This window comes from Myotis daubentonii, chromosome 17 (assembly GCF_963259705.1).
Source record: "Myotis daubentonii chromosome 17, mMyoDau2.1, whole genome shotgun sequence".
NCBI lineage: Eukaryota > Metazoa > Chordata > Mammalia > Chiroptera > Vespertilionidae > Myotis > Myotis daubentonii.
In genome coordinates this window covers 7,802,469-7,822,442 of record NC_081856.1, presented here as the reverse complement: position 1 = coordinate 7,822,442, position 19,974 = coordinate 7,802,469, and the positions used below count along the sequence as shown (strand labels likewise).

Genomic DNA, 19,974 nt, shown 5'->3' with positions numbered 1-19,974 from the left:
CCGGCAGCCGGGGGAAGGAAAGCCTACTCTTGCACAAATATCGTGCATTGGGCCTCTAGTAAATAAATAATGAGCATTACTTTGCTTTTTTATAATATATTTGACAGTTATGCCCAGCCAAATTTATTATGTGGAAAAATGGATATATTCCATGTTTTTCCTGTTTATTTAAATGATTCACTTTTTTCAACATTAAAAATAGGAAATTTGTGTTGAAATGATGTGGATGGTTCTTGCATGACTTTTGTTAATGGAGTTTTCACCATCTGTCCCCACTCAGGTTTCCCACTAGTTTGTGGGACAAACCAGCCCTTTTCACTTTTTTATTTAGTGCCTGCTTTTAAAAATCATTTTGTATTTTCATAGTTACCAGCCTCTCCTCATCTCACCAGAAGCCACCTCATTTTAGTTGTGTAGCCTTGCCGCCTTCTTTCACAGTGTTACCAACATCTGTGCAGGACACTGGCCCCAGGGAGCCAACTTCCAGCTCTTCAAGTTCCTGACGGGCTGTGTGATCCACCTGGACTTTTGGTGCCCACTCTGTGTGACTGCGGGACTATCTGGCCCACACGTGGCTTACTCTTTTTTTTTTGGTTGTATTTTATATGCTCAGGATCTTACTGGAATTGCTTACTCTTTCACAATCAGGGCAGACTCTCCCTTTTCCATTTAGCCAGCTTTCTCTATTTATTATTTTATTAGAGGTCTGGTGCATGAATTTGTGCATGGGTGGATTCCCTTGGCCTGGCCGGCAATTGGGGTTGATTGGGGCTGGCCGGCCAGCAGGAAGGACCACAGGAGGTTGGCTGGCCATGGGGAGGGACGGTGGGAGGTTGGCCAGCAGCAGGGAGAGACCGCAGGAGGTTGGCCGGCTGCGGGAGGTTGGCTATGGGAGCGCACTGACCACCAGGGAACAGCTCCTGCATTGAGCATCTGCCCCCTGGTAGTCAGTGCGCATCATGGCTACCAGCCGGTCATCCAGTCATAATGGTCGCATAGGTTTTTATATATATACACTAGAGGCCAGGAGCACAAATTCGTGCACCAGTGGGGTCCCTCAGCCTGGCCTACGGGATCGGGCTGAAACCGGCTCTCCGACATCCCCCGAGTGGTCCTGGATTGCGAGAGGGCAAAGGCCAGGCCGAGGGACCCCACCAATGCATAATTGGGGTTGGGGAGGGACCTGGGAGGTTGGCCAGCCGGGGAGGGACCACAGGAGGATTCCAGGGCATGTCCGGCCCCTCTCGCTCAGTCCCGATCGGCAGGACCCCAGCAGCAAATTAACCTACCAGTTGGAGCATCTGCCCCCTGGTGGTCAGTGCACGTCATAGTGAGCAGTTGAGCCGCCTTAGGGTATCATTAGCATATTACGCTTTGATTGGTTGAACAGACAACCGGACGACACTTAGCATATTAGGCTTTTATTATATAGGATTGATGACCAATGAATTACAAGTATTCTACCTTTATCATCACAAGTAGGAAGTAGAGTTTGTCCACAAAACTTGAGACCCGCTGGCAGGTTTTCTGAGACCTCTGTGAATTCTAGGTGGTCACAGCGCTGCACCAGAGAGCGTTTCATCACCTTTCCGAGGCCACGAGGACAGCGGAGGAGGAAGCGCCTTCCGGCCAGTGCCCACAGCCCACAGCTGGGGTGGTAGATGCTTATATGGCGCTGGTGGATTTCTGTGACCAACGGCTCCGGGAGGCGGAAGAGACTGCATCAGGTGACTCGCAAAAGAAAAAATTGTGTCACATTAGGTTACTGTAAAGTCTAAGAACTTTGTACGTTCTTTTGGTTTCCTATTTGTGTTTGCTTTAAATGAGAAAAGTCTTGCCTTTTTAAGAAGGAATGACATCTCCAAGCAACATGACCTGCTTATCTTCTGTCCTGGAGTCAAGCTGTCTTCCAGCTTTCCATTTACTTAACTTCCACTTTCATGTTTTGCTTGTTTGGTATTATTGGCCTTATGTGTCCTGACTCTTGTTCCTGGAATTAATTCAGGAACCGGTGGCTGCCCTTGATGTTCCCAGCCCAGGAAGCAAACCGTGCTTCATGCCGAATGGGTAATGTCATAGAACATTCAGTTTCGAGATAGAAACTTGTATCTGTAGTCCAAAATTGCTTCTGGTGTTTTAAAGAAGTTGTTAGGGAGGAAAAATGACATACTACAAAATATAAGCCAAAAGGGAAACTAGAATTACATGTTACATTTATAATTTATGTGTAAGTGGATATACTAGTATTGACCGTGGCTGTTTTTATCCCTGTCCATGTTAGTTACCGAGTCCGCAGAACTGCAGACGTATCCTGCCCTTGTGGTGGACAAAATGTTGAAAGCTTTAAAATTACACTCCAGTGAAGCCAGGCTGAAGTTTCCCAGGCTGCTGCAGATCATAGAGCAGCACCCAGAGGAGACCCTGAGCCTAATGACAAAGGAGGTGAGTGTCTGTATCTGTGGAACTTAAAGACATATTCCTATCTATCCAAGCACATTAATGTGTATAATGCATATATTTTAGTTTTTCCTAACAAGCATATAATTTTACTACATTTCAAGAACATGTGTAATTTAAAACTGTATAAAGGAGTGTTCACATTTACCCACTTTCCTTAGTGGATGTTGGTAACTCTGTCTGAACAAGGACCCCAAGGAACGGAGGCGGAGGTATACCTGGGACAGAGATGGGAGTTTTCTGTAGTCCAGTTTACTGCCCATAAAGACAAAGCTGTGGTCTTAGCGCCGGTTGATGCCTGTGCTCAGTGGGCATTACTTAGTCCAGGGAGAAAGGAGTACATTTCAGCTGGCATCCCACCCCCAGTGCCTGTCGTGCCTGCAGCAGCACCGTGTGCGGAGGGACCTGGGGCATCCGAACTCACGGTGTGCCGCTCGCGTGTGTGGGCGCACAGAAGCAGCCTGCAGTCCCACACATGTTCTGTTCACCAGCTCGTATGCCCCTGCAGTCCTCGCCCTACACTGGGCTTCGTCATCCTGCTGCCTTCCGGTCTGTTAGGCACGTGTGTAAAAGGAGGGCCCCTTACTGACTTTTATAGATGTTTAACTCAAAATAGGGAACCTTTGAGTTGATAACATAATAATAGTTCAAAAACAGTGATACAATACTCTACTAGCGGTCTGAGCAAGTTTTTTAACAATGCTGGTCTCTGAGCTGAGACGCAGGGCCTGCCAGGGCTTTCCCGCTCCTCCGACCCTGGCCCTGTGGACTGGGAGCGGTGGGGTTGTGTCCGTAGGTCTGAAACAGCAGATTAACTTTAGAAATGCGCTATAGGTGTGCTTTTCCTAAAGACAAGGGAAGAAATAAGTTATAATTTCATTTTTTAATTATTTTATTTATATATTTAATAAAGATAGCATTTTCGCTTTTTGAGAAAATAAGTAAGGTCGTAAGTCAATGTTATGACACTGGGGGAAACACTTGAGATGGGGCAGCTCACCTCTGCTGTGTGCTCCCTGTGGCTGTGTATTCTGATAGATTTTATGCTCACACACCCTGCTCTCCCCTCATTTATGGGTAAAGGTAGGAAGCTTGCCCACAGTCACTCCTCATGCCAATCTGCCAAGTATGTCAGATTTTATCTTAAAATTAACACCTTAAAAAGCATTTTAATTTTGAATAAATTTTGAAAATGGTCTTGGTGTAAAGAAACAAAAACCAGAAGCCATAAAAAAAATAATTTGATACTTCTACGCAGGAAAAGAAAATATTCCATATACAAAGTTTAAAAAACTGGGAGAAAAATATTTTCAGTGCATATTAGAGGCAGGGTTGAGGTCTGCACTCTACACAACAAATAGACCAGTCGAGAATGGTTAACGGGAATGCACACGTGATTACTGTAGGCAGCACACATAAACAGGCTGTTTACTTAAAAGCTTTTTTGTTGTTACGAGCTGATTTGCCTCATTAATAATGAAACATGAAAATTAAAATTAGATTTTCCCTTCTCAGATTGATAATGAATTTTTAAAAAATTGTGTCCAAAGTTTTTTTCAGTGCAGTTTACATTCAATAATATTTTATGTTAGTTCCAGGCATACAGCGTAGTGGTTAGACAATCATATACTTTACAAAGTGTTCCCCCTAATATTTTCAGTCCCCACCTGGGCCATAGTGATCAAAACAGCATGGTACTGGCAGAATTCACTGTCAGAAGTGCAGATTGGAAAAGTCTTTTTGGAGAGAGATCTAGCAATGTTTTTTACAGTTGTTAATGTTCACACAGTAATTTTACTTGTAGGAATTTATCCTATTGGTGTATAGCACACATACAATAGGGATGTCCACTGTAGCATTATCTGTAATAGAAAAAATTAGAAAATACCCTAAAAATTCATTTTAGGGCAGTAGTTAAATGGAATGGAATACTATGTTGCCGTTAAAAGGAATGAGGTAAATTTGTCTAAGAAACACCAGCAACAGTATGCCTAGTCTGATTCCAGTCTTGTAAGGAGAGGATATGTGTGTACATACCTAGAAAATGTCTGGAAGAATTGCATGGTTCACAGTGGAACAGGAATTGAGAGAGCTGAGGGAGAGAAGACTGTATTTTATATTGGTCTGTTTTGATACTTCTGATTATAAATATATGTACTTTTTATATTGGACACATTGCTTTTATAATGAAACGTTTAGTTTGTATTCATTATTAAGTTGCAGCTCTCTGTGTTTTAGATTTCTTCCATTCCTTGCTGGCAGTTCATTGGCTGGATCAGCCACATGCTGGCCTTACTGGACAAGGAGGAGGCCGTGGCCATCCAGCACACGGTGGAAGCGATCGCTGACAACTACCCCCAGGCCATCGTCTACCCGTTCATAATAAGCAGTGAAAGCTATTCCTTCAAAGACACTTCTGCTGGTCATAAGAATAAGGAGTTTGTGGCAAGGTGACATTGCAGAGAACTTGGGCTGATTTCTGCTGTAGTTAAATATTACAGTTTATAAACAATGTGTATGGTAAAAGCAAACACATGGAAGCTTATATTTGTCTTCAAATTCATTAGAGCTTTCACTGAAGACTAGAACATCTTAGGTATCTTTGTTAAATGCATCTACCCTGGGTATGCTGTTTGTTAGAATTTCTTTTTAAAAATACATTTCCTTTTAGAATACTATTCATGGAACATTCTACCCTTATGCTAATAGCAATCTGTTGATTGAAACGGGCTAGATGAAATGCTTTTTGAAATTAGTTCTTGAAATTCTTCTTTAATTGAAAATATCCAGGAAGCCCCGCTTCTTAATTAGGACTCAGTAGGTGTCTGAAGTGTCATTCCGTTCGCTTCTTCAGCTGATTGTAAGTGGAGATACAACTAGTAATGGTGTGATGCTTTTGCAAGAATATGTTAGAAAGCATGGTATCTTAGTAGACATTCCCTATCAAAAAGGGGATGTCTTTTTTGTTGTTAGGAGCTGATCTGCTATATTATTTATTTATTTATTTATTTATTTATTTATTTATTTATTTATTTATTTATTTTTTAAATATATTTTATTGATTTTCCACAGAGAGGAAGGGAGAGAGACAGAGAGTCAGAAACATCGATGAGAGAGAAACATCGATCAGCCGCCTCCTGCACACCCCCCAACGGGGATGTGCCCGCAACCCAGGTACATGCCCTTGACCGGAATCGAACCTGGGACCCTTCAGTCCGTAGGCCGACGCTCTACCCACTGAGCCAAACCGGTCTCGGCACTGCTATATTATTTAGTGTTTGTTTCCGAGAAGACAGTAGCGTCAGGCATAGCTTTGATCACGGTTTGTCAGTGGGTTGGCTCGGCACATGCCGCGTGCCCTGCTGGGCCCCACCCCATGGCCTCTCAGCACAGTCGGCTGCAACACGATTAACTATAAAAGAAAGAAAGGAAAAAGTTCTAAAAATTTGTCGGGAAAGTGGCCTTTTCTTTCATAACATAACTTCAGAATTGTATGTATCAAATTGTATACATCAAAATGTTGACATTATTTGCGAGAAAATTTAATTTTACCTTATCTAAGAATCTCACCTCTTTATAGAATGCAGGGGTCCTCCTTTATTCCCGAGGCATATGTTCCAAGACCCTCAGTGGATGCCTGAAATTGCAATTATGCCAAACCCTGTGTATGCTTTGTTTTGTCCTATAGACATATACCTATAATAAAGTTTAATTTATAAATTAGGTGCAGTAAGTGATTGACAACAATAATAATGAAACAACAATTATAATAACACACTGTAACAAATGTTATGTGAACATGGTCTCTCTCACAAATACGTTATTGTACTGTATTCACCTTTCTGGTGATAATGTGAGATGATACAGTGCCTCAGTGATGAGATGAAGTGGGGTGAATATGCTGGACAAAGAGATGATTCATGTTCCAGGTGGGACAGCACCAGATTTCATCACCGCTAGAATGCCATGTAATGTAAAATGTATGATTTGTTTGTTTCTGCATTTTCCCACTTAATATTTTTGGACCACTGTTAACCCCCAGTAACTGATACCACAGAAATTGTGGATAAGAGGGGACTTTGTTCTTTATCTAATATTAGATAGAATATGTAAATTGCTTTTCTCTAGTTATATAAAGTTTTATATATAAGTAAAAATAAGTATAAATTACAGGCCTTGATCTATGGAAGATGTTTGATTACCTAAACTTGGTAATTTTTTATAGGATTAAAATTAAGTTGGATCAAGGAGGAGTGGTTCAAGATTTTATTAATGCCCTAGAACAACTCTCTAATCCAGAAATGATCTTTAAGGTAATATTACATCTTCTAACGCATAAAACATAGAACTTAGATAAAATCTACTTACAACCTAGTTTGATTTTTCTCTCTTTTTTTTCCCCCCCTGCACAGGACTGGACTGAGGATATCAAAGTTGAATTAACAAAAAACCCCGTAAATAAAAAGACCATTGAAAAGATGTATGAAAGAATGTATGCAGCCTTGGGAGACTCAAAGGCTCCAGGCGTTGGGGCTTTTAGAAGGAAGTTTATTCAGGTATGAGTAATGGCAGCCTGCCTTTATGATAGAATCATTGTGAAGACCAACACTTACCGTTGCTGGTCTGTTAGCAATTCTGGTTTTAAAATGTCTGTTGAATTTGTAAACTGTCTTAGATCTGATGCTTTCTCTGAAATATTAATGGCATATTTCTAGGTCATAAAGAACAAAGGGGGTCAATAGGTAAAATCTTGGGGGTTTTATTACATTGTGTTCTTCATGCTCAGATTCTTAGATATGAAGGTTACATGTATTTAATCTTTTTAATTCTCAGAATGGTTTGAATATTGGATCAATAAATATTTGTATTTTATATAGGTTAACTATTGGTGAGCACTTATCTCTGTTCAAGGCACTCTACTGGGTGCTATAGGAGATAGAAAGAGAAGATTGACCCAGTTTCTGAATTCAAAGGAATTGTTGGCAGATACTGTATGTAAAGAACTGTAGCCTGAGGACAAATGTGATATGTGAGACCTATTTTCAAAGATGTTTTCGAGTTGAAAGAAAGAGAATCTTCTCACCTCAGTTTGGAGTGAATCAGAAAAATCCTCTTAGAACAAGTGGAGATCAGAGAGCCTTGCCGTGTCCAGATTCCACATCACAGGCCTCGTGCTTGCTGCTCCCTCTACAGGAGTTTCTCTGCTGGCCCTGTCCAGCTGGATAGCTCACCCTGGCAGATGTGTCTTTGCAGCATTTCTCCTTCAGAGCCCGTCTCTGAACCTCCTTCTCCTGGCTGTCCCCAGAGTTAGGTGTTCCTTCCTCCCTGCTGCCTGAGCACCTACATGCACATCTCTTAGCATCGTCCATGTTGCAGCATGTGCCAGCACTTCACTCCTTTTTTATTTTATTTTTAATATATTTTTATGATTTCAGAGAGGAAGGGAAAGGGAGAGAGAGCTAAAAACATCAATGATGAGAGAGAATCAATGATTGGCTGCCTCCTGCACACCCCTACTGGGGATCAAGCCCGTAACCCGGGCTTGTGCCCTTGACCAGAATCAAACCCGGGCCCCTTCAGTCCACAGGCTGATGCTCTATCCATTGACCCAAACGAGCTGGGAAATACTTCACTCTGTTTTATTGTTGAATATTATTCCACTTTTTGTCACGTTTTGTTTATCCTTTCATCAACTGATGGACATTTGGTTTTCTTTCCACTTCTTAGTTCTTATGAATAGTGCTGCTGTGAACATCAGTGTACAGGTTCTTTTGGCAAAATCCTCAGGAATAGAAAACTATATTTATCTTTTTTAAAAAAAATACATTTTTTTATTGATTTCAGAAAGGAAAGTAGAGGGAGAGAGAGAGACAGAAGCATCAATTACAAGAGAGAACCATTGATTGGCTGCCTCCAGCACGCCCCTCTACTAGGGACTGAGCCCATAACCCAGGTATGTGTCCTTGACCAGAATTGAACCTGGGACCCTTCAGTGCACAGGCTGAGCCAAACCAGCTAGGGCCATATTTATCTTTAATTCTTTAATTCTTTAATTTATGCCTCCCAAATTAGACTTGTGGACAGAGATTTTCATCTTATTCATCTTTTCTTTTCACTACCTGTATTACCGTTGGGTGTGAAATAGGCATCTTTAATTAGATGCATGAATGGTATAGTTTCGATAAGTAGAGATGGGTTTTGGCGGGTCATTCCTACTTAGGGTAGTTTTAGTTAAAGGTCTGAATAAATGTAAGAATATACAGGACTGTCATTGCTGCATGTGACAAGGGGTTTAAATCCTAAAAGCCAAGATAAAATCATGCATGCGCACTGAGCAGGCTGCTCCGAGGACCCCAGGGCAGAACGTGCCAGGTGGCACATCCCGGCCATGGGTCCCAGCATTCCGACTCTGCTCAGCCTCCTTCCTACCAGCAAGTGAAAGCTGAGAGGATATGCCGGGTGAGCGGGAGCAGGAAGATGCCACTGCCCAGTTCCCATACGTGGATTCTGGGCGGGACAGCATCCCCTGCCTCTCCTGCCCAGGGACAGGCTACACCCGACAGAGCGAGTAGATGAGCTGGTGGCTTTGATCTCACAGTGACCAGAGATGTGCGCGCGGAGAACCAAGCAGTATGGCCTCCCGTCTGTCCTGCTGTGTCTCCTGGCACTTGGGTTAGTGATTTTCTTCCTATTTCCAAATCCAGCCCTTATGGACGATGACAGCATCAGTGAGAAAAGCCACCTTTAATCAGCAGGACTCCCTTGTCATCCTCACTGTCAAGGCCACCCTAAAAACCAGGGCCTCCCACTTCTTCTCTGTGGCAGTGGCCAGCCTGGCCAGCCAAGTTCAGTGTGTGAACACAGTGGTCAGTCATGTGACAGCTGACATCTCCCTCATTCCACCTTGGAGCGAGCTGGTGAGTGTGGTGGCGCAGGCAGAGGTGGGACGGCCACTTTCCTGTGTGTACTTCTGCACATTGCCCGGTGTCCAGGTGTCCAAGTTCTTCACGAGAACTTCAGTTAAGATCTCATACATTGGCCACATGACCTAGAGCTCCTTGGAGACACATCGCTATGTGGATTGTGGACAAATTCCTCAGCTGTTTAGAAAATGCTTTCGGTTCTTCTATGGCAGCACCTGTCAGAAGAGACACAGCATCTGTTCTCAGGGCCCGAGTTCCATTCCTACCCCAGATGGTAGAAGTAGAGGAGAAACTGGTCCTCTTAATCCCCAGCAAACACCCTCCTGCCATTGGGAGGGAAACTCACCTCTGTAGCAGCATTCATGTGTCTCCAAACCAGCAGAATTGCTGCCAGCGAATAGTAGGCACTCAGGGTTTGAACAATTAAATCCAGGTCTTTTCAGCTGTTCTTGGAGCATTATAAATTGAAAGTATGCCGTGCTAGGTTATAAAACCATAGAGTGACATGGACAGTTAGTGCAGTACTGTGAGACAGAGGAGGATTTGTGGAGCCTAGTAATATAGGTCATTCAATGAAATACAGAGGTTTATAATCTTATCTTTTTTAAAAATCAGAACAGGGTATTTTTCTACCAGATCCGTAATCCCAGTTCCAGCCAGTGAATGAAGGCTAAATCAGGCCCCACATGGGCTCTCGGTAAAAGCAATGATAACGTTCTGTAAGTTCCTGGCATTTGGGAGATGAAAATTGTCACCTATAGAATGGTCTGTGCTTTCTCTATGTATCCAGGTTTTCCCTCCCTGCTGCCTCTTCTGTGCAGATGCGGTCCTGAATAGTTGTGCAGTTGCACTAACTGTCCTATCTCCAATGTTCAAATTTACCTTAAACATTAATATTTAAGATAATTTATTATTAATTTCAGGCTTTTGGAAAAGAATTTGATAAACACTTTGGGAAACAAGGTTCTAAGCTACCTGGAATGAAGCTTCATGACTTCAATGACATTACCAACACACTGCTTTCAAAAATGCGCGAAGACTCAAAGCCACCTGGGAACCTGAAAGAATGCTCACCCTGGATGAGTGACTTCAGAGTGGAATTCCTAAGAAATGAGCTGGAGATTCCTGGTGAGCGAACCTTCAGAAGTGACAAAGCTACTTTAAGAAGAATAGTGCTGTAGCAAGAACTTTTGATTTCTAAAATAATGTCAGGATTTTGACAGTTATTTTTATTTTATTTATTTATTTTATTTTATTTTTTTAATTTAATTTTATTTTTTAAGAGAAGTAAGCTTTATTTCCTTGTTTCTCAAATAGAGTTGGCTGAGCTGGTTGCTTTTTGGTAATTAATCAAAGAGACCAAATCCCATATCCTCCTCCGACTCCTCCGACTCTTCCTTTGCTCCAGCCTTGGCTGGGGCTGCAGCAGCAGCAGGAGCAGCAGTGGTGGCAGCGGCCACAGGGGCAGCAGCCACAAAAGCAGATGGATCAAATTCTTGTCATATTTTTTATCGTTACTATGAATCGGTATACTTAATCCAATGTCTAATTAGATTATAGTTTTCTTATATTCCTGATTATGACAAGTGTTCAGATTTCTATCTAATAATAAGGATAATGTAATTTCTTCTAAACATCCCCATGCCTTACTTCTGAATACCTTTTCCTCAGAAATATAATATAGGTATAAATGCAAATCACTTCCTGGGGGGTACATGCTGGGCCCATTCAAAGTGAAAGGATAATGAGAAACAACTTACCTTTGAGAAAAAGGATTGTGACATTGAGGATAAAGACAAGTCGGTCAGATGTGAACACAGCATTGTTCAGACAATTTTTGTACATTTCATGTTCTTTACCCTGGAATTCAACAGATAAAAAAAAAATGTTTTAATATGGTTATATCCATTGGATACAAAAAACATTTGGAGAAATACTTTTCTTTGTTATTATTAGCAGCTATGTATTACATACAGGCAGTTTCAAGAAAATTATTTGAGACGTAAGCCTCCTAATATGCAGCTTGCTTCTCCTTAAATACAACAGAGTTCTATCCCATGCATTATTTTTCCTGTTTGAAGTTCTTCCCTTAGTCAAATTCAGAAATGCAGGGTTGGGCAAAAGTAGGTTTCTAGTTGTAATACAAGTAAATAATACAATAATTAATAAATAATAACACAAAATAAACTGCATACTGCACAACTGTAAACCTACTTTTGTTTACCCCTGTAACAGATTTTTTAAAATCCATTTTCTTTAAATAAAAACTTTTAGTAAAAATTTTGTTAACTCTTTAATTAGATCGCAACTATTTTTCAAGGTTTTTTTAAAATTGATTTTTAGAGAGAGAGGAAGGGAAAGTAAGAGAGAGAAACACCGATGTGAGAGCAAGATAGAGATTGACTGTCTCCTGCACACCCCCTACCAGGAATCAAGCCCACAACCTGGGCATGTACCCTGACCAGGAATCAAACTGGCAACCTTTTAGTGCATGGGACGCTGCTCAGCTACTGAGCCACAGGAGCCAGGGCAGCAGCTGTTTTAAAATACAGGGATCTGTAACAAGCTCTATCTAAATAAGGCTTTTCTGTTTGGTCTTAGGTCAGTATGACGGCAAAGGAAAGCCAATGCCAGAATACCACGCACGGATCGCGGGGTTTGATGAGCGGGTAGGTGCCGGTGTTTGTGACCCCAGTGACCAGAGTTAGGATTGTTAGTATGTGGCATTTAGTTCTTCACATTTGAGAATATTCATGTGTACCCAAGAAAAGGCAATTAACTTCCTGTGTTGGTCTAAAATATATGTAGTTTTATGATCCTATTCTTTACTGAATTTCTTAATGTTTCCAATGTTTTCATATCAATCATATTTAAGGACATAATAAACTTGAAGGGTAAACTATATATGTGTATCCATTATAAAATATATGTAATTTAAGTAATTGTAGAAAGTTGTGTATTGCTTGTTGCTAAGGACATCCACATTTATTAGCAATTATTTTAACCAGGAATATGGAATTATGTGGGTACAATAGTATGGTGTGAACAGGTAACAGAAATATCTCACTGACCCTTGATTATCTCTTTTTTTCTCTATATCACCTGTCTTCAAAGAGAGATCTCTCTTTGAGCAATGTGTGCCAACCCGCCTTACTTTCCCCACCCCACCTTTTTAAAAATATATTTTGTATTGATTTCAGAGAGGAAGGGAGAGGAAAAGAGAGATAGAAACATCAATGATGAGAGAGAATCATTGATTGGCTGCCTCCTGCACACCCCCTACTGAGGATCGAGCCCGCCACCCCAGGCATGTGCCCTGACCAGGAATTGAACCCTGACCTCTGGTTCATATTCAGCCATGAGCCACACCAGCTAGGCACTTTTCCCCTTTTGATGGTGATATGATATACTGGTCCCTCAGTGTTTAGACTGCACCTAAAAATATTTTCTTAATTTTTAAAGGTGAAAACAATGGCTTCTATCAGAAAACCAAAGCGCATCATCATCCGAGGCCATGATGAGCGAGACTACCCTTTCCTGGTGAAAGGGGGCGAAGATCTGCGGCAGGACCAGCGCGTCGAGCAGCTCTTTGAGGTCATGAACGTCATCCTCTCCCAAGATGCCGCCTGCAGTCAGAGAAACATGCAGTTACAGACGTACCACGTCATCCCCATGACCTCCAGGTATGACCGCCTGGGGTTAGAGGTCACTTGACAATTTAGTGTTTTAGATTTCATAAAGACAGAAACCTAGCAGAACTAATAAACACCTCTAAACCTATAATTTTTATCTTGATGTGGGGAAAGTAAGTGAAGAATTGACATGAAAAAAAAAATCTGTTTTGCTTTAATTCTACAGAACTTTTTTTTTAGTGAAGAAAGAGCAGTTTGGGTTTGTATTCATAAACCTTTTATTCTCCTTTTCAGATTAGGATTAATTGAATGGATTGAAAATACGTTTACCTTAAAGGAACTTCTTCTGAGTAACATGTCACAAGAGGAGAAAGCAGCTTATACAAGGTAACGTGGCGTCTCAGTGCTTTCTCCAGCCCTGCCCTGGCCCACCCCAGCCCGCTGCTGCGCCCGGACGGGACATTCTCCCCGAGTAGAGTTGTTTCAAATCCGTTTCCTCCACCCCATGTTTCTAGTCATATTTCAGGGCCCCTTCCTATTGGTGCTGTCAGCCGACCCTGGCCTAGTCTTTACTGTGCTTCTGGGTAGGTGAAGAGGAGTCTAAACAGTAGTTGCGTATATTTTACCACAATAAAGAAAAAAAAAGTATTAGCTTTGGGGAAAAAGGGAGAATCTTGAAAGAAATAAAACAAATACATAAGAATAGCAGCTGACATTTCGTTAAACGTCTTCTGTGTGCTAGGCACTATGCTCAGCTCTTAGTGTATATGAAGTCATTTATTTTTCCACAAAAACCTGTAAGGGGAGTGTCACTAGCTCTGTGCAGATGAAGCAGCTGAGGGCCAGAAAGGTTAAGTACTTGTCCTCGGTCACCCAGCGTGTAAGTGGGATAGCTCATCAGAAGGGTTTTTGCTTTGTTTTTTGTTTCTGTAAAGAAAAATAAGGACAATCTTGAAACACATTTTGAAGTAGGAGTTAACTAGCTTTGAGGACAAGCTATAGAATGAAGGAAGAAGAAACAGGCCTATTTTTCTTCATTGTACTCTCATTCTTTCCTGGAAGTATGGAACAGTTTCTGTAAAATTTATCATTTTGATCAAACTCTTACCTGTGGGTAACAGTTGCTACATAGGACAGCGACTACCAGCTTTTAATTCCCATCATTTGAGTCCTTCGTCTGGAATTGTCTCTGCCTTGAAGACAGGAAAGCTGATGAACAGTACTTCCCAGAGTCCGAAATTCCGCAGCTGCTCTGGCACTGACGGGCAGTGTTTCGGACTCACCTTTCCCTCTTCCCACGCCTCCTTTGTAAGAGGGGGCAGTGATGTCAAGTGCATAAGGTAAACATAGGTATCAGCAGAGTTCAAAGTGCTTTTCAATATGAAATTGTTAGACTACTTTCCTCTACCTTTTTAAAACAAGGCACTTCCAACCCCCTTTACTAAACATCATTGCTATCTTTTCTTTACATATTACAGTTTTTCCAAACTAAAGATTTTCACCCCAGTTGAAACTAGGAGAGAATTTAGTTGAAAATGGAGTGTCCATTTATGAAGCTAACTTAGTAGCAATTCAGAAAAGATTCAACTTAAGTGATGAACTATTAAGTAATATTTTGCAAAATCATTCTATCTTTAGGTGTTTTTTTTAGGAAAACTTGTTAAAACTTTTGACACAACCCCCAAAGTGGCTAAACATACAAACATCTCATTGTTTCCAGCTGCCCCGATGCTGCCTTTTGCCTAAGAGGCATTGAAAACAGCTTTTCAAATTCAATTCAATCCACATCCATTGTCTCCTAAGAAAATACTTTGTTCTTAGTGTGGATTTCATATGTATCTGCAAACGGGAAAAGGGGAAAGAGTAAGGCAGGGTTTTAAATAATGACAAGAGCAGACTTCACCTGTCTTCAAACGATGTGTGGCATTGTGTTGGCAGTGTCGCCTGGCTGCCTGTTTTAAATCAGTTGCGTGTAGTCCCATCGCCCTGTTGTTACGGTGCTTTCCCAGGACAGGCCTCCTAGAGCCACATGCCAAGGTCATAGACACTTATGTTGAGGTCATCTTGTTCTCTCTGTATGAAGTGGAAAAATGATTGTATTTCTTTGTTTTGTACTTAAACTTTTACACAGGAAATACCTTCGATTCTTCAGAAATTAAGGATAAATAATGATATATTGAAATTCTAGATCCAGAGTAACATGGGTTGTGTTAATATTAAATACTAGAGGCCCGATGCACAAAGATTCATGCAGGAATGGGCCTTCCTTCCCCTGGCTGCCGGCACCATCGTTGCTCCGGCCCGGAGCCACCTTTCTGCCTTCCCACACTGCCCAGAGGCCCGGAGCGGCTGGGGTGGTGTGGAACGCCTGCGTCGTTGCCACGCAAGCATCCTGCCCCACCCCTGGCCGCTCGGCACCTGCGTATGCAAATTAACCCACCATGTTTGTTGCAAATTAACCCACCATACTCGCTCCTGATTGGCTGATGAGCATTGGGAAGGTACAGTCAATTTGCATCTTTCTCTTTTATTAGTGTAGATGATTAAAAATCATATTTATTTTCCCTGTTTTTCAATGAATTCATGGTGGTCTTTGCCTCTAAAAGCATATAATGCTGAATCTCTCCCCAGTGCTGACTCCTTTTTCCTCTTTGCTAGTGATCCCCGAGCCCCACCATTTGAATACAGAGACTGGCTGGCAAAGACGTCGGGAAAGCAGGGCCCTGGCGCGTATATGCTGATGTATAAGTGAGTGCGTTTTGATTTTCCTTTTTGTAACTAGTTCGTGCTTCTCAAAGTTGCATATATACTTTGTTCCTTAGAAAGTTTTACCTCAGAGAAATCATCAAAATCTAGTTACTGGATATCTGAGCTTCAATGTAAACAAAGAATTTTAAATGTCCCGACACAAGAAGTTTGTTCTAATCAGACATCTTCTATTGTTAAATCTTAGGAGGGCTAGTCGTACTGAAGCAGTCACATCTTTCAGAAAAAGAGAAAGTAAAGTACCAGCTGCTCTCTTGAAGTAAGTATCCTTCCGACTGTACCCCCCGCTGGTAGCACAGTGAGACCCCCAGCTGTGTCCCCTCTCCCAGGCCTGTTAGTACAGCGGGGACCCCAGCTGTGTCCCCTCTCCCAGGCCTGGTAGCACAGCGGGGACCCCAGCTGTGTCCCCTCTCCCAGGCCTGTTAGCACAGTGGGGACCCCAGCTGTGTCCCCTCTCCCAGGCCTGTTAGCACAGCGGGGACCCCAGCTGTGTCCCCTCTCCCAGGCCTGTTAGCACAGCGGGGACCCCAGCTGTGTCCCCTCTCCCAGGCCTGTTAGCACAGCGGGGACCCCAGCTGTGTCCCCTCTCCCAGGCCTGTTAGCACAGTGGGGACCCCAGCTGTGTCCCCTCTCCCAGGCCTGTTAGCACAGCGGGGACCCCAGCTGTGTCCCCTCTCCCAGGCCTGTTAGCACAGTGGGGACCCCAGCTGTGTCCCCTCTCCCAGGCCTGTTAGCACAGTGGGGACCCCAGCTGTGTCCCCTCTCCCAGGCCTGTTAGCACAGTGGGGACCCCAGCTGTGTCCCCTCTCCCAGGCCTGTTAGCACAGTGGGGACCCCAGCTGTGTCCCCTCTCCCAGGCCTGGTAGCACAGTGGGGACCCCAGCTGTGTCCCCTCTCCCAGGCGCTGGTAGCACAGTGGGGACCCCAGCTGTGTCCCCTCTCCCAGGCCTGTTAGCACAGTGGGGACCCCAGCTGTGTCCCCTCTCCCAGGCGCTGGTAGCACAGTGGGGACCCCAGCTGTGTCCCCTCTCCCAGGCCTGTTAGCACAGTGGGGACCCCAGCTGTGTCCCCTCTCCCAGGCGTGCCTTTCTGAAGATGAGTGCCGGCCCGGAGGCCTTCCTGGCGCTCCGCTCCCACTTTGCCAGCTCTCATGCTCTGATGTGCATCAGCCACTGGATTCTGGGCATCGGAGACAGACATCTGAACAATTTCATGGTGAACATGGAGACGGGCGGCATGATCGGAATCGACTTTGGACATGCCTTTGGATCAGCTACGCAGGTGTGCTCCTCTCGCTCTCGTTCTGGCTAATTTACAGCTGTTTTAGGGCCTGTAACGCCCTCTGGCAGTGGACAGTTTTCAAAGAAATGACAGCTTTGGGTCAGTGGGGTCAGCTTTATCATGAACTTTCATTTAACTTTCTTGCAGAAAGGGATGCTCTCAGCCTGGGCCAGACAGGTTATACAGGTGTGAAGACAGGCTGATCAGAACTGAGAATGGAATGTGCTCCTATAAAGGGGGAGGCTCTGAGGGAGTTTTATGAAGTGCAGAGGCGGCATGTCTTGTGCGGGACCTGGTGCCAGTGTTTTCTCCCGCACTGAGATCTGTTGGAAGCCGCGCTTCTGAGCCTGCAGGCTGCGTGGCTCTGCGCGAAGGGGGTGGTCTCGCAGGGTGACTGCTGGTGGCTCGTGGGCACAGTGCATTCCTCTCTGTGGATCTGATTTTGAGAAAAGTGGAGTTCACGTTCTCACTAAATGTGAACAGTAACTGCGGGAAGATGCTTTGTTTGTGCCTGTTACTTTGAGATTTCTAGTGAATAGATCCTGTTTCTTGTGTGTATGTTTTTCTCTTTAGTTTCTGCCAGTCCCTGAGCTGATGCCTTTTCGTCTAACTCGGCAATTTATCAATCTGATGTTGCCAATGAAAGAAACAGGAGTTATGTACAGCATCATGGTGCACGCACTGAGAGCCTTCCGCTCACACCCCGACCTGCTCACGACCACCATGGACGTGTTTGTAAAGGAACCTTCCTTCGACTGGAAAGTAGGGCGGATTATATGCACTTCCACTTGCATTATAATGTGCTAGTAATCGATACGATGGAAATGCATCAAAATGTGTCCCCTGAAATATGTACATGATTTTATAGAGCATTTCACGAAAATAACAGTTGGAAATCATTTGGCTTGAAAATAAGATAAGAAACATAACCGTTATTTGGACAAAGCTATTGTTTCAATTGAGTGTCTTTCTAACTAGGAGAGGAAGCATGAACCCATTAATGGTGGGTTCGATTTCTCTTGGAGACGACTTTTATTTTAAAATCTGCTCCATATGAGGTCTTCCTTGATCATAAAGACAAACAGTACTTTCCTAAATCTCAAGGGTTCTTTACAACACAGCCCCAAAAGAATGAAGTTTAGCAATGACACCCTTTACATAGGGAGTGATTTTTAAAAATATATATTTTTATTGATTTCAGAGAGGAAGGAAGGAAGGAAGGAAGGGAGAGAGAGAGAGAGAAACATCAGTGATAAGAGAGAATCACTGATTGGCTGCTTCCTGCACACCCCCCACCGGGGATTGAGCCTACAACCTGGGCATGTGCCCTGACCAGAATCGAACCCGGGACGCTTCAGTCCACAGGCCAACACTCTATCTACGGAGCCAAACCGGCTAGGGCAGGAGTGATGTTTAAACCTGACTATGATTCCTCAAGATCATTGTCACTATTGTGTTACTACCATTAGAATCTGCATAAAAAGCTGTAGAGCTCCTCCCAGTTACAGAGTTGTTTAGTTTAAGATCATGACTTGTTTTATCTGTTTGGATGTGATCAAATGTACTGTTACAGTAAGCAAAGAAAATCATGTTCTTTTCCTTTAGAATTTTGAACAGAAAATGCTGAAAAAAGGAGGATCGTGGATTCGAGAAATAAATGTAACAGAAAAAAATTGGTATCCCCGGCAGAAAATACATTATGCTAAGAGAAAGTTAACAGGTGCCAATCCAGCAGTTATTACTTGGTAAGATTATCATTTGTGGGGGAAAAACAAACAAAACACCATCTGCTAGCATTTCCTGAAGAATTACTACATACTGTAGAAAGTGCTAAGAACTTTACATGTAGCCTGTGATGTGAGCCCTGTATCCTCATTTTACCAATGAATGCTCAACATCATTAGTCATCAGAGATACCACTTCACACCCACTAATAAAAGTAATGACATGTAACTAGGGTGGCGAGGATGTGGAGAAATTGGAGCCCTCGTATGTTGCTGGTAGGAAGGTAAAATGGTGCAACCGCTGTGGAAAATGCAGTTGGCAGTTAATCAAAAATTTAAACATAGAATTGCCATTTGAGTCTTCAGTTTGTCTCTTCAGTATTCACCCGAGAGAAATGAAAGCACGTACCAGCACAAAAGCCTGTAGACAAACATTAATAGCAGCATTATCCATGTTCTATTTTTCTACAAATTGAGTCTCTTGACTTCAAGGTTATGAGCAACAGAAACGTTCTACAAGTGATGAGAGGGAATGCTTAATAGCTAGGAATGCAGGCAACAAAGGGAAAATAATGAGTGGCTTATGCTTTTGTATTTGTTTACTATTTCTTCAGTGATGAGTTGCTTCTGGGCCATGAGAAGGTACCTGCCTTTGATGACTTTGTTGCTGTCGCACGAGGAAACAAGGATCACAACGTTCGTGCCCGAGAACCAGAGAGTGGACTTTCGGAAGAGGCTCAAGTGAAGTGCTTGATTGACCAGGCAACAGACCCCAACATCCTTGGCAGGACTTGGGAAGGGTGGGAGCCCTGGGTGTGAGGGCTCGGAGACATTACAAGTGCTGTGACTTAGACAAAGTAGCTATCTTAATAAATGGTGTAGTGTGAAATTCCATTCAGTGTCTCATTGGTAATTATGACATATTGGAAAAAACACCCAGAAGCCTCATCACTAAGCCTGAGTGTAAAGCCGACAGCATGACTGATATGTTACCTTATATTAGCGGTGCAGGAACAATAACAGGTAAAGCTGTGGCTTATTATATTTAGAAATGATTGCATTTGATGTTTCTCTCTCATCAATGTTTCCATCTCTCTATCGCTCTCCCTCCTCTCTTTCTAAAATCAATAAAGAAATATTTTTAAAAACCGTGGTCTCAGCACTCACTTTTGCCACCTGCTCCACAGTGGG

At 43.0% G+C, this 19,974-nt stretch overlaps 1 protein-coding gene and 1 pseudogene across 3 annotated transcripts in view; both read left to right on the top strand.

Moving 5' to 3' along the window:
• Positions 1 to 19,623, top strand: part of PRKDC (protein kinase, DNA-activated, catalytic subunit) — a 209,319-nt gene extending 189,696 nt beyond the window's left edge. For all 3 annotated transcript variants that reach the window (XM_059672694.1, XM_059672695.1, XM_059672697.1), the window contains 15 exons: positions 1,550 to 1,727; positions 2,282 to 2,442; positions 4,696 to 4,907; positions 6,683 to 6,770; positions 6,870 to 7,013; positions 10,304 to 10,508; positions 11,982 to 12,049; positions 12,843 to 13,063; positions 13,307 to 13,399; positions 15,671 to 15,760; positions 15,966 to 16,037; positions 16,858 to 17,059; positions 17,633 to 17,821; positions 18,665 to 18,804; positions 19,398 to 19,623. In XM_059672694.1, coding sequence (XP_059528677.1) covers positions 1,550 to 1,727; positions 2,282 to 2,442; positions 4,696 to 4,907; positions 6,683 to 6,770; positions 6,870 to 7,013; positions 10,304 to 10,508; positions 11,982 to 12,049; positions 12,843 to 13,063; positions 13,307 to 13,399; positions 15,671 to 15,760; positions 15,966 to 16,037; positions 16,858 to 17,059; positions 17,633 to 17,821; positions 18,665 to 18,804; positions 19,398 to 19,602 — 2,268 coding nt within the window. In that variant the 3' untranslated portion in view covers positions 19,603 to 19,623. The remainder of the gene's footprint in view (positions 1 to 1,549; positions 1,728 to 2,281; positions 2,443 to 4,695; positions 4,908 to 6,682; positions 6,771 to 6,869; positions 7,014 to 10,303; positions 10,509 to 11,981; positions 12,050 to 12,842; positions 13,064 to 13,306; positions 13,400 to 15,670; positions 15,761 to 15,965; positions 16,038 to 16,857; positions 17,060 to 17,632; positions 17,822 to 18,664; positions 18,805 to 19,397) is intronic.
• Positions 7,023 to 10,199, top strand: LOC132220070 (transmembrane protein 106C-like; annotated as a pseudogene).
• Positions 19,624 to 19,974: the final 351 nt, after the last annotated feature.